Genomic DNA, 14,557 nt, shown 5'->3' with positions numbered 1-14,557 from the left:
TACACACTAAGAACATTTCAGATATTAGTCACACCACAGCATTTTCCCAAACTAAAGCTATGGTAATACGCCATTTCGGGTACTAACTATGGCCTTTAACAGCTAAAACAACAAGATTTTTTCTTTATAACAAACTTTCTTTATAAAATGTGACTGGTGCTTGCCCCCAAAATGCTAAAGTCTTCTGGATAGTTGTTAGGGCATTGTTAGCTGGTTGATAAGGTGTTCTATATTGTTTTAGCCCATTGTTAGGTAGTTGCTTAATGGTCCAGGACATATCCTACCCCAAAGTCTAGAAAAGCGATATCCTCAACAAACATAATTTGAAGTATCGTTCATGTTTTTTTAAAGATACGCAAGAACAAGAATTAAAACTTTAACTCACATTCTAATCACTAACAGTAAGCAATAGCGATAGTGACGTTCACCACTAAGTATTCACAACATGTGGTACTGGAGGATTTCATTTCCAAGCTTTCTTTATCTACAGGATCCTTTGACTTTTAAATCTACCTTGAAGAAGAATCCACGGCACATTTTCTGCTCATCATCCTGATTCTCCCCTGAAGTCTCCTTTTCACCTTCCTCTTCTAATGCCTGTCCATCCAGGGGCTTGAGAACAGACAGTGGAACCTCAATCAAGTTTTTGTTGGTCTGATGGGCAATGTCAAATGGCTCAGTGGGAGTGACAATAACGGTCTCCATTACGATCTGCGACAAGACTTCTGACACACTAGATTCCATTGCTGGTTTAAACTCATCTGTTGACTTCTTCAGATATTCCCTTTCTTCTGTTGGTTTGTTCTCCCCTCCCTTATCTTCTGGCTCTTTAGCACTCAAGTCAGTGTCTTCGGTTACTGCCTGTTGGGTTTCTTTGGTTGGGGAGGTGTTAGTACCATAAGAACATTCAATAGACAATGACTCAAGGCCTTGTTCAATGTCCTTGTCTGTGGTTTCAGCTCCTGATGGTGGTTTCTTTGCACTTCCCAAATAAGTAAACGAGCAGGACATGGGCTGAGAAGGGGAGAACCTTCTGAGGCGTGGGATGCTGTCCACTGACTGTGGAACGTTTAAGACTCGGTTGAAGGGAGTGATCTTTAGCTCATTGGGTCTGGGTGTCCTTGGCGTCTTGGAATGGAAAGAAGCGGACTTCCTCTTAAGGTTTGTAGGGGAACGGTGTGTAGCTCTAGGGGAATCTGCGGGTGAGGGAGACCCAGAAGAGCGTGCCCCACTCCCTCTGAGCTCTCGTACCTGCTTTTGTGGCGAAGGTTGAGGTGGTAAAACAACCCATGCCTGTTGCTCTCGCATCTGCATAATTACCTCTTGCTGCTGGGCCAGTCGCTGCATCTCAGTCTGCAAGAAGCTCAGGGACGAATTGAGCTTATCAATGGAGCGCGTATATTCCATCAGGTCCGCCTCGCATGTGCCATCCTCACCCGCAGACTTCTGCGGAGACTTGTCAGGTTGAGGTGTCTCCGCCGGCGTCTTTCTTCCCTCTGAGCTGGGAGTGTTCTCCTGAGATGGTGAGGTGCCATCTACTCCTTTCCTCTTGACAACTGTGAGGAAAGCACTGCGTCCCATCTTTTGACGGTGTCGGGTAAAGGCCGCCTCCACTTTCTTCTTCTGGGCTTCAATGGCCCGACGCTTCTCCTCAAGTCTCATGCGCAGTTGCACCATTTCTGCAGCCATGGTCTGGGCTGGGTCCTTGGACGGCTGATGTGCAGGGCTGATATCAGGCGAAGGGGCCCAGGAGACAGAGTGAGGAATGCCGAGATCTGAACCATCTGGTGTTGTGCCTTGGGAAGCACCACCTTTGCCCTCCCCGTTTGGATTCAGTTTACGGAATTTCTGCTCAGCAAAGCTGGTCATCTTAATCCCAGGTGTAAAAGCAGGGGTTGGGATACTTCCAGCAGGGGATTTGGCGCTAAGGCTGCTGGGACATGGGCTAATAGAGCCTTGGCTATGGCAAGCTTTTGCTTCAAAGTCTTGATCTGGGTCAAGCTCCATGCTGACAGTACAATCCCTAAGTGACGAGTCCTCATCTAATGTCTCTTGGATGTCCTCCGTCCGCACATGGATGCCGGTGTCTACTTCAGTGGTGGATGAGCTACCAACCCCTTTGAATGATTCTGAAACTGAGTCTAGCTCGCCATCCTTTGCTTTGGGGTTCGGTTCACTTTTACTCTGCAGGTGAAGAAAGAAGCCCTCACCGGCCGCATGGGCCCTGGGGCTCTGTGATTGCTTCTCTGAGTTGTGGATGATCTCAAGGGCCTCTTCGATGCTAGGTGGCCCTGAGCCATTTAGACGGCTGTTATGATTTCCTGACTGGCTGTCAGGACAGCCTTCTTCCTCAATACCCATGTTCTTGCCATTGATAGGCTGAAAGGACAGGTTTCTCTTGATGCCCCTTGTTCCATGGGGCATCTTGAAACCAAAACCTTCAGTGCTGGCAGACCGAGTCATTCCTCGGCCAGTAGGTGTTTGATTGGTGCACTCTTTATCAAATGGGATTTCAAAGGACACACCCTGAGCAGCAGACCTGCAGAAAGAAGACAGGATAGTATCCAATGGCACGTAGTTTTACACTCTATGGCTTAAAGTCTCAATAATGAGATGAAATTGCACTTACTTTTTCTCCTTGGGCCAAGTACCCATGAAGCTGTCCACAAATGACATTGATGTTGATCGCCTGATCTCACCTGTATAACACACATATATAACTTATAAAGCACTGGGTGCATTTAGTACTTTTATTTAGTCATAAAACACTTAGACTTCTGAACTTTACCTGAGCCTGAAGTCTGTGGCTGAGGTCGGAGGGGGAGACTTAAACATAAAAAAAATAGAAAAATCAATGTAATTTTACATTTGATTTTCAATATCTACAAACAAAGTAAAACGCAGGAGGGGGAATTTTTCCATTAAAGATATTTTTTATATACCTTGGTCTGTCTGGACTAGGAGGTCTTTCCATGAAACTTCGCTTTGTGACTTTTGAGATGGGCACAGATGGCAGATTTTTCAGTGAAGGGGCTGGTGCTATAAATCACATGACAAATATGTCAGTCAGTATACAAATGTAATATGACAAATACAAATATGTAATATTTCTGAGAAAAACATTGTTATAAGATTAGCTTACCTTCAGTGTCCAACACCTGAGGTTCAACAAATGGCGGCTTAACAACCTCAAACCACCAGAAGAGCTCAGCCATGAACACAAGATAGTTGTTCTGGTAAAAAATAAACAACAATAGCTTTATTATTTCATATATATAATAACAAGGAGAACTTTGCAAGGGGTCCCATGAAATAATACGCGTGTATGAAACTAGTACATGCAATATTCCTCCTCTCCCACAAGATGTCTCTGCATTTCTCTAAATCCTGTTAGTTCATGAACAGACACCACCTGGAGACAAGAACATCCTTTTCCTTCAAATTTAATTGTATAGCATATATATGAGGAATGTTAAGGAATTACACAATGTATGGTTTATATAGCTTTATTTTTGCTTAATAGCAAATTCTATTCATCTAATAGCACAATCTTTTTGTGCTAGGACCAACATCTTTACGCCAAGACTACAGAATTCATGACCTTGAATTCATCGAGGGTACCTGACATGATGAAAAATGCCTCTGATACACTATTCCCACTCAGCAGAAATTGTACCTAGCAGTTAAAAGGCACAGGGTAACAGCAGCAATTATCTGACGCCACTCCCAGAAGACATTACCTCAGCATTTTAATTGACTTTCAACAAAGAGTCCTTGCTCTCTTTATAGGCTCGAGTAGCACTAAACCACATCTATTCCATATAACCAAATTATTAAAGCATTTATTCATCATATAATCCAAGGCATCATTTGTTAACTGCCTTTAATAATATAATAAAATGAATGTCACTTGCTAGCAAATTAACAAAAACAACGCCACCCAATGTCAAATTATTCAAATATCATCTATAGTGAAATTTATATATTCTCTCACACACAATCTCATTGATTTTATGCATTGCCATGAAACATCTACCAGCACTATTGGCAATAACTAAATAAATAAATAAAGGGGTCCACTGGTAACATTTGTATGGAGAGGTTGAAAGAGTGTCCGCGTGTCCGTACCCAGATGGTATTTGGCACACGCGTCCTCTCCCCAATCTGCCTGTCCACCTACTTATTCACACATAAAATGTGAACATATTATTAGAAGGCTTATCTATTGTTTTAGGGGACGTAAATGTTGGGGAGGCCGATTTTAAGTGTTAATTTAGTACAATTAATTGTTAAAAAATAATATGTAAAAATGACACAAATACAAATTTCTTAATAACGGAATGGAACAGAATCTTTAGTGCGGTCAATCAATTAAAAATGCTAATACTACTAATATTATTTTTTTGATGTAATTATATAAAATAAATATATAAAACAACTTTTTACTCTACAGCTGAGAGGATAAAGAAATGAATGCGATCAGGTCACAATACATTCCAGATTCAAACCGGCATCTTCTGCAGGAGCACTACATGAAGCACATGTGCAAACCGCACTGAACATTTCAACAAAAGGAAGCAGCTGGGATTAGAGTACTGACAGAAACTGGGTCAAGGTTACAGCTCAGTGACCTGCTCTCAATTCCACTCACATCTCTGAGATTCAGCTCTGAAGTCTGGCACTGTATCAGATGCTGATCATGTCCTCTAAACAGAGGCTGTTGGGTGCAAATAAAACCCAACACAGTGTGTGATTTTGCTACCATTTGTGGAACTACAGTTTAAACAAAAACCAGGTGGGATGTTGATTCCAGTAGCATTGCTCTCTGTTTAGGAGTTCCTAACCTCTTTATGGTTTAGTAAGTGTGGCGAGGTTTACAAATCTAAATGACTGCCTTACCAAAAATTGCCAAACTATATCTCATCATTCTCTTTCAATACCCACAACCGTTTCATCTTATGGATTTCAACAGTACCGGCAGAAAAATCATACATTTTTAATGCAAAAAAACCCTAAGGCTTCTCAGTATCCACGACTGAAAATCTTGGCTGCAGATGTTCTTTCTATCCAGTCTAGAGTCCAGACCAGAGAGGAACAAGATCAAAGACATGACAACATAACATTCGGAAAGAAAAAACTGGTCTTCCCTTCCATCTGATCTCATCGAGAAAGTCTAGAGAGTCTGTTTTATTTTAGTAGTCTGAAGGTAAAAATCTCCAGTTTGATGTGTGTAGCTTGCAACACAAGTTCTTCAATATCTTAGAAGATGAAAATCTCATAGAAAAGTACATTATAAAAGCAAAAACATGTTCTAGGCTTCTTTGGCTTAGCAAAGATGCCACAATGGCTTATCAAACAAACCATTCTTCCTATTAGAGATTCACCAATGTATCGGCCAATAATCGGTATCGGTTAAAGCAATTATTATCACTAATCAATGAGCAGGGCCGATTATATCCTGTCAATCAAAAGGGGGCAGAAAAATGTGTTCAGACTGCAACTCATACAGTGTGTGAAGAAAATCTCTCGTGTTGAATTTAGGGCAAGTTAACGCGACAATAACGCATTTACAGTTAAAAAAAAGAGAAAAAAAAAAAAGCCAGGGTTGCCAGATCTGCAGTTTTTCCCTACACTAAACATTATTTGTAGCGTGCCTCCCATCCAATAATCACAATAGCTTTGTTACTTCTGATAATAAACAAAGCTTCAGCTTTCAAATTCTGCCCATTTTATCACGACATTCAAATAATAAATGGTGTTTTGACTTTCTTAAATGGGACACGACAGATCGGAGAGTCATTTCTTCTACTTTAATATAGCTCGAAAAAACATGCATGAACATCATAAGGTATGTTGAAAGACACAGTGCAACTTACCAAAATAAATCACGTCTCATGTAATCGCTTAATCAGTGTCTTAACCGCGGAAAGACGTCAATAAAACAGCTTGTAAACAATGTGTCACTTACAGTTGCATTTACCTCAGAAAAGTTATCCGATGTTCACAGTTCGTTAGCTAGCTCTATAAAAACACTAAAGAGCTTATTTACAGCTAATGATATGTATGCTTGAATACATTTGTCATGAAGACAAGTGTTTATAATTACCTTATGTGCAACTGAGTTGTTTAAAAACATGTATTGGTACATCTCCACTTCCTATATTTAAATATCTGCTGTTTTTCTTAATGTGATTTTGTTGCTCTTTTAGTCAATAGCACTAGTCTTTAGAGAATCTGCTTCCATTGGGAGGCTTGTTTAAGCACCAGCGTTTAAAGGCACGCCTTGTGCTTTTGGCTTTTTAACAGGAATAAAGCCAACTCCCACGGGTGGCTCTTGCGCTATTGCTAAAAAGGCTTAAAAAAAACAGCATCCCACCAATCACATATGTTGTGGCAAAGAAATTTGACAAACTTGGACCCGCAGTTGTAACATATCAACCAGTGAAATTTGAAGGCAATGAACTTAAGGTTCTACTATGGCATCAGGGTGTAAAATGCTCCCTAACTGAAACCAAATCTGGATGTAAGTTGTCTCTGAAGACTTACTTTGATGGAAGAATGAGCGTAGAGCATGTCCTCCAGATTGAAGTGGCAGCAGTGGTTCAAATGCTCCCTGCAGAAGTCCTGGATGAGCTTAAGGTTGTACAGACTGTCTGCCAGTGACATGGTTTCCTTCAGAAAAATGTCTGTAAATCAAAAACGATTCAAAGTGTTACATTAACCAGGCACTCCTCAATGAGACAGATCATCTGGCCTATTTGTCAGATTCTCCAAGGGCTCAACCAATCACAGAGAAGCCCATTAATCATGGAGTCTAAATGACAGTCATGTGATTCAGCCTTTGGAGATAAATCTAATTTCACAGCTAGGTGGAGAAACAGTTCTAGTCCTCTTCATCACTGCGATTAGATTAACAGTACATTCAAGATGATTAAAGTCACAAAAAAGTTCAGGATTTCTAAATGAGTAGTTGTAGACTATTGTATTCACTAATTCAAAGTCCAGTGAAATTTGCAAAATGGTTGAAATCGATTTACAGCATGTTAAAAACAACATTCAAAACACTTCACTTTTGTAATGTGACATTTTAAAGTGAAATATTTAGTGGTAAATAACGCTAAATTTATATTTTGTAAAAAAAACAGAATATAAATAGAATAAATGGAAAATTGTAATCCAAATTAAATATTGTGAAAAACATAAACATAATATAATCCTATACTATAAATAAAACAACAACAACAATATATTATTAACGTGTAGTATTATTACATTTATATTTTTCATAGTATTTTTCTAGATTTAAATGTTTGTACGGTTATGTTATGAAATGTTTAAAAAAGCATTTGTCTGGGCTGAACTGAAAATATATAATATTAATATATATAAAAATTATAATATATTTATAGTAATACTATAATGTTTTATTTCATTATATAAAAATAATACATTTGACTATTGCATAATGCATGATATTTAAATTATAATATTGTAGAAAAAAATTTATATAATATTATACTTATATTAATGCTATGATTTTTATTTTATAATATAAAACATTTTAAAATAATACACAATATTATTGTATTTTTTAATGCAGTGATATGAAAAATATTTGTCTATCGTATAATATTTAAAAAATATTGTGATAAAACTTTTTATAATACAAATATATAATCCATCCCCATTTACATGTTTATAATATGCAATTAAACCTAAATTTTGCATATCTGGTGCATCCATACAGTGTATAATAGACTATGTACATTTAATAAGAAAGTAAATAGGGTTCATTTTATATATTAATAATTGTAATTATTATTTTTCTATATATCTTAGTCATTTGTATCCTAGTCAAGTATTCATTACTTCAATGAGCTCATTGTTTCTGCCCTAAATTAATACACAGTTAAAGGAATACATTGTTAGCTAACTGCGTGATGTGTATATGTACATTTCTGAAATATATAACTTGGACACGGCTACTTCTGATAACAGATCACTCTAAATTGTAATGTAGACGCATGAATTTTCTGTAAAGCTGCTTTGAAATGGTATGTATTGTGAAAAACGCTATATAAATAAATGTGAATTGAATTGAACATGTGAATTACCCATGGTCTTCAACACACTATTCCCTCTAAACCTTGCATTTTATTTAGCGCACAGTAATGTTGCGTGTTTTGGCAGGTGGACGTACCTCCGAGGCTGATGATGGCGGGGCAGTAGAAGTGCAGCAGGGCGGCGAGGGCACAACCATCTGTGCTGTCCTTCAGGAGGTTGTCCACCGGGGGGATCCAGGGAACCGTCCTGGGCAGAGCCTGCTCCTTCCTATAACGGGCCTGGAGCAAATAGACATACACAAATGACTCAGTAGGGTAAAACGCATCGGATAAACCACAGACATTGAACATTTAATTTGAAAGTTCATGATGGCCTACTCAACAATTTAGTAATGTATGGAAAAGTATTGAAAATACAACATGCGATGTGGGAACATTAACTAACAGAAGTGACATTTAAAGGAGCATTGCGTAGGTTCTGAAATTTCTAACAGTTACTGACACCAGTGGCCGTTAGAGGAACTGCAGCCAGTCTCATGCTCGTTCTCGGTGCGCACACGCTCATACGAGCACGACCACATCAACCAGGGTTGCCGCAGCAACCACTGACGGCTCATCGAGATTCACCAGCATAATGTTTGAGGTAAGAAAACACCATTTGAAAACACTACCGATTGCCGCTGCTTACTAATAATGGCTGCCGTGCCGTACGGATGTAAGCCCAAGCAGACGAGAACGCGCATGACGTCACATTTTGTGAATTTTCACGCCGATTCGGGCCCGACTCCTCCACACACAATTGAGCCTACAGACTGATAGAGGCAACCATGGTGGACAGTCAAGGTGTCATTCTTTTTATTACATCATGGATAGCTCATGTACAAATGAAAACTCTATCTTAAAGATTAAAAAGTAAAAACCTCCAATAATAGCCCCTTTAAATGAAAAATAAATACCTGCATGGCAACATGACATCTATTTTATACGCAGCCTAATATGAATATTTTTATGGCAACAGTTTATAGCGTGGTTAATGAAGCTGAAGACAATGGGAAAGAGTCGTCATGGCAACAAAAGCATGATGGGACCACGAGATGGAAAAAGCCTGGATGAAATAATGCATTTCACAATTACACTTACGGGAACCAGCTTCATATACCACTTGGTTGGAGACTTCAGCCAGTCAAAGAATGAATGAGAGAGAAAGACAGAGCAGTCACATCAGCAAGCAGAGCTTATTTAACGCAATCAGCTGTTTACGTCCCATATCAGATTAACCGTGACGGTCCCTTCATTACTACAAACAAGATCACCAGGAAACACTTAGCAGACAAATACTGCAACCCTTGAAACTTGAGGGGTTTAGTTACTTTTCACAACACAAATAATAAGACAGACAGACAGACAGACAGACAGACAGATAGACAGATAGATAGATAGATAGATAGATAGATAGATAGATAGAAATAGAGATCAAACGACCAAAAAAGGTTTGCTTGTTGCTGTCACGGCTGGTTAAGACACAGTGTGCTGGTTCTCGCCATGTTCTTAGTTTTCAGTTTTAAGCTTCTCTCAACTTTTTTAAGACTTAAAAGACTGGGAAAAACAGTATCATCAAAAGCACGGCAAAATATCTTTAGGGGTTCAAACTGAAGAAGAGCAAAACTCATACTCTCTGATCTAAGAGACATTAAACCCTGTGAATCACAATATGAATGCATTTTTAGTACCCAAGATGCCCTAAGAAGTCTGCAAAGTTACAGGATTAGTTTTATGTCAGGGGATTATGTCTAGAAACAAGTGTGTAGTTTGAGACCTTAAAGAAAGAAAAACAGGGCAAGTCTATAGTATATATAATGAATTATACTATACTATACTATACTATACTATACTATGTGTATGCAGAGCTGCAATCCGCTGGTGTGTTTGTGTGTCAGTCTGGGCGCTTCATGCCATGCTGGCTGTTTCAGGATGTTTATAGTGTTGTGTAACCGCCTGACATTCCTCCTCGGCACTGATTGTGTCCTCTCGAACACACACATGCTAGTGCGCAGCGCCTGTGAGAACTGACTGCTCTCATTAGCGTCAGATGCCTAGCCCAGAGACGACCTCAGGACAGGGTGGGCCGAACTCTGTCAGACGCCCGGCACAGCAATGTGTGTGATGACTCTGCACTTCCGTTCTAAGAAGACTCAGATTATGACATTAAAGTCGGAATTAAGCGTGACAAAAACCAAATGCTGCAAACGTAGCACTGGGAAGTTAGTGGAGGCTTGGAGTGTCTAGGGGTTTAGGCAAGGACACAGTGTACATAAATGTAGCATTCCCTCTGAGAGAAGGTAAAACCAGGTGAGACCGACGTCATCCCGCCGCGTGCGCCAAATATACTGTCAAACCGGGACAGAAAGATGAAATGCGAAGCTTTAAAACATGAATCAGCAAAGATTTTGCTCTTACATCAGCCTGGCAGAACGTCGACATCGGGACACTGCACGCCGCAGGACTGTGATTCAGCAAAGTCAGAATTACCCTCACGCAGCAACATGTTACAAAACACGACAACACGGCTGATGATATCCGTCACGTCCTGTGAACTCAGGTCAACTTTGCGAACGCTTACACGGGAGAACCTGAGGCAGCTTTTATATAAAATCTGAACAGACTAACATCCATCCATGTGGTTTAAAATACCTACGTATAGTAATTTGATTGATTGACTGTATCATGTTAGTTGGTCTGACAATATATTTGAATATTTATGATATATATTTAGTGTTTTAATATTTTAATGATGGGATGTAAAAAATTGACTTTTTGACTTTTAAACTGTCTATTTCAATGAATCAGTTTACAGTCAAAACACTGATTCAACAGATTCATTACATAATTATTCTCAAAAAAGTCTGAAGTGCTGACATGACATTTTTACTGCTTTATAATGTTTTGAAAAAAAAAAAAAAAAAAAAAAAAAAAAAAAAAATATATATATATATATATATATATATAATTATTCTTAGTTTAAAAAAACATTATAAAGCAGTAAAAATGTCATATATATATATATATATATATATATATATATATATATAGTATTGTTTATATTGGTACATATAAATTCAAAATTAATATTAATTAAATGTAAAAATATATTAATAAATATAATTAATTAATAAATATATTAATATTATTTGTTTAAATTAATATAGCGAAAAACATCCAGGGCAGATAATTTTGCCCATTAAACAAGATATATAGCGAAATATCATTTAAAGGCTGAAAAAATACTGAGATATTAATTTTTTTTGGTATGAAAACATTAATGAAAACAAATATTTAGGTAATGAGTATTCACAAATCATTTGCATTCTTTTTATGTTCAATATTGCGAAGCAACATTGTATTTAAGTAATTCAACCTTGTATTGCACAGTACCGTATTCAAGTGTATCAGAATACATGAATTTTAGAATAATCTGTACAAGCATTTGAGTTTTGAGGCATAAAAAAAGATTGGCAGAACGTTGTTCTAAGCAAATTTCGGAGATGTACAAGTGCTCATTATGACAAAAATCCATCTTATGTCTAGCACTTTTTGTGTCTTCCTCCTACAGATGAAAGTGACATGAATCATCGCTGGTTTTCAGCAAGAACAGGAAGTGCACGCTTACCTTTGGATTCTCAACCGGCTCTGCGTTCTGCGCCTCCATCCTCCTTTGCTCCTGACTTACGATTTCCTTCAAGTATTCGTTCACCTTGAAAATGAGTAAAACAATATTTTTGAGCTTCTATATATTAGTTTTCAAAACAAACACAACGGAAAATAAATGATTGTTAAATTATTTAAATATTAACTTAAAATCTCAGGGTGCTTCAAGTAAATATGTATATGTATTATAAACGTGTTCAGCTGACAAAAAAGAAGGAATCCCTATATTATGTTATATTATTAATGATATCATTAAAATAAACAATAATTTGGGGTTTAATAATTGCATTATTAAATGGAGATATTTTTCTAGATTTGTTGTATATATTCAATTGTATTGTTTATGGCAACATATGTCAACAATAAGAACAACAAAAGGAAGAGAAATGCATGTCTATGTATTTAGCATGTGTGTGTACATTTGAGGTAACGTCTTGATTTAGGCTGCCTGTAAAGCTGGCCTGCAAGGGAATGTAAACATGAGTCGTCCCATCACCGACACTCAAAGATGCCCTCAGAAATGATACGTGCCAATGAGGAAATATTCAGTGTGCCAGTATTCAAATGCAACAATACTCTAACTGTGTTATTAAGATGATGATCAGGCACAGTTATAGATAAGTTTAGGACATTAAGACCTTATTCATCCAGCTGGTGACGGCATCCTCTGTGTCATAGGGCACATCTCCGTCTGGGTAGTCGGTGGAGTATTGCTGCATGCACGCCATCACCTTCTCCACGCTCACCGTCTCCACTGTGTACGCCATCATCAGCGTGTCGATCATGGCCAAGTGGGCGCTCTGTGAACCAAAATCAATAAAAGATCGTTAAAAACTGTTAAATTGCTGACACAGGCCCATTCTCCCGAATACACATACTGACAATTGTCCCTCTCTCAGTTGGCAGCTAGTCATTCCTCTCTGGAGTTTGTTGCCCTGGAAACGGCAGTATCCGTCCCCTGTTGCTCGACCCAATTAGAGATAATCTTCCCTGAGATAGGACAGTCGCTCCTGCTGTTTCTTGGGGGCCCATCCTCTCTCAACATTATTAATATAATATCCTGTACATGACGAGTGAAAATGACAGGTGTGACCTCCATTGAAAAAAAATAGGAATGTAGATTCTAAAGAATTGAATGATTCCTTAGTGGTTTTTAATGAGTAATCTGTATGGTTTGATTCACATTAGAAACACTGGTTTGGGAAGCGGACTTACACTGAGTTGTATGTTTTTAATTCACTTAAATGAATGAGTCATTCGATCTTGATTGAAACTAAACTTGCTGTGCTAAAGGTTTATGATTCACTTTAAGGTACCAGCTCACAAAGGTGCGTCACATTAACAACATTTCGGCAACATTTTGTGAGAAAAAAGGTCCATTGTAGGGCTGCACGATATTGAAGAAAAATGCGATATGCGATAACTAATTAAATAATGCGATATTTGATACGATAATGCTTAAAGTGTGTAAAATAAACTTAAATTATCTTTAAAATATATTTAAAATTATATAACCTACTAGGGCTGCACAATTTGGGGAAAATGTCATATTGCGATAATTGAGGTCAATATTGCGATTGCGATATGCGATATAATAAACAAATGGTTTCATGAGTCAACTTGCTTGGTTCTCAAGGAAAATAAATGCACACAGATTAGTGACAATCTGCCTAAAGAAAAAAGTTCTTTAGTCAAGAGCAGTGAGTGTTTTTCTCTGTTCCCTTTGTTCTTTGATTAACTGTAGCGACAGATATGATTAGTGGCTACTGTGTACTGTCCCTTTAAGACCAGTCGTTCCTGTCAGAGACGCGGATCTCACACGCGCCTCATTCTCTCACGAGTCACAACTCTTCACGTTCATCATAAGACTACTCTTATGTTATGAAGATACTCGACAAAAAGACATTTTGGCATAATTGTGTGTGTTATTGTTCGTTCAAGCTCGAGTCGAAAGAGAACTGTATTCTGGCATGCTGTTTTGTGCGCAAGCACGATATTAGCGCGAGTCTTTCTGTAAGTCATGTCTTGTCTTATCGCGCATGAATGGTTTAAAAGCATTTGCTTCAATAAGAGCGGGATCATGTAATACTAGCCAAAGGATGACAAAAATTAACAGATGCTGCGTTAATTGCGTTAACAGCGCTAATTTGTTTATTTAATATAAAATCGCAGCATTTTGCGTCATATAGGCTAATCGCGTGCTTGACATCGCAATTGTGATTGCGATATGATTAATTGTGCAGCACTATAACCTACATACGTTTCACATTCTTTTTGGGACAAGAAAACATTCCTACAACTTCTGAAAGTGAACAGCAGTGTTTTACTGTAGCATAAGAAGTGTTATTTTAAAGCTACACTGTGTAATTTTTTAAGTTGATTCTTAGCAAAAAACACTTTGTTCTTTCAAAATGATATGTGCTCATTAATGTGTAATTACTTCTACCAACTAATCAAGTATTCTCGTAAGCGTAGAATCTGCCATTTAGAATACATACGAGCGAGTCGCTCGAATGGCGGCAGCCATGTTGCGCCTCCATCTTGAAAATACATTAGCCAAAGAGGGACATGCCTGGAAATTCAAGCTTCGCCTTTCGCGTTTTGACACTCCGTGGCACCGTGACGAATGCGAGGGGGAGATTACTCAGATTTGAAATAATACGGCCACCATATGAGTTAAAACGCCCTCGGAATGGGAGGGGCTAGAAAGTAATATTCAGTTGGTAGTCAATTTCACCACTAGATGGGAGAAAATCCTACACAGTGTAGCTTTAACATCAGTGAAAACC

General features: G+C 38.2%; 1 protein-coding gene across 6 annotated transcripts in view; it reads right to left on the bottom strand.

The window, feature by feature from the left end:
• Positions 1-14,557, bottom strand: part of camsap2a (calmodulin regulated spectrin-associated protein family, member 2a) — a 40,722-nt gene that overhangs the window by 5,123 nt on the left and 21,042 nt on the right. For 4 of the 6 annotated variants that reach the window (XM_084117554.1, XM_084117555.1, XM_084117556.1 and 1 more), the window contains exons 3-12: positions 12,407-12,568; positions 11,731-11,814; positions 9,204-9,236; positions 8,201-8,342; positions 6,547-6,686; positions 3,143-3,233; positions 2,943-3,039; positions 2,789-2,826; positions 2,630-2,699; positions 514-2,539 (exon numbers count right to left, since the gene is read on the bottom strand). In XM_084117554.1, coding sequence (XP_083973680.1) covers positions 514-2,539; positions 2,630-2,699; positions 2,789-2,826; positions 2,943-3,039; positions 3,143-3,233; positions 6,547-6,686; positions 8,201-8,342; positions 9,204-9,236; positions 11,731-11,814; positions 12,407-12,568 — 2,883 coding nt within the window. The remainder of the gene's footprint in view (positions 1-513; positions 2,540-2,629; positions 2,700-2,788; positions 2,827-2,942; positions 3,040-3,142; positions 3,234-6,546; positions 6,687-8,200; positions 8,343-9,203; positions 9,237-11,730; positions 11,815-12,406; positions 12,569-14,557) is intronic. The other 2 variants (XM_084117558.1, XM_084117559.1) reach the window with 1 other exon arrangement.

The sequence above is a fragment of the Abramis brama genome (assembly GCF_963993115.1).
Source record: "Abramis brama genome assembly, chromosome: 6".
NCBI lineage: Eukaryota > Metazoa > Chordata > Actinopteri > Cypriniformes > Leuciscidae > Abramis > Abramis brama.
Note: the sequence above shows the minus strand (reverse complement) of the source record. Positions and strands in the feature narration are given on the sequence as shown.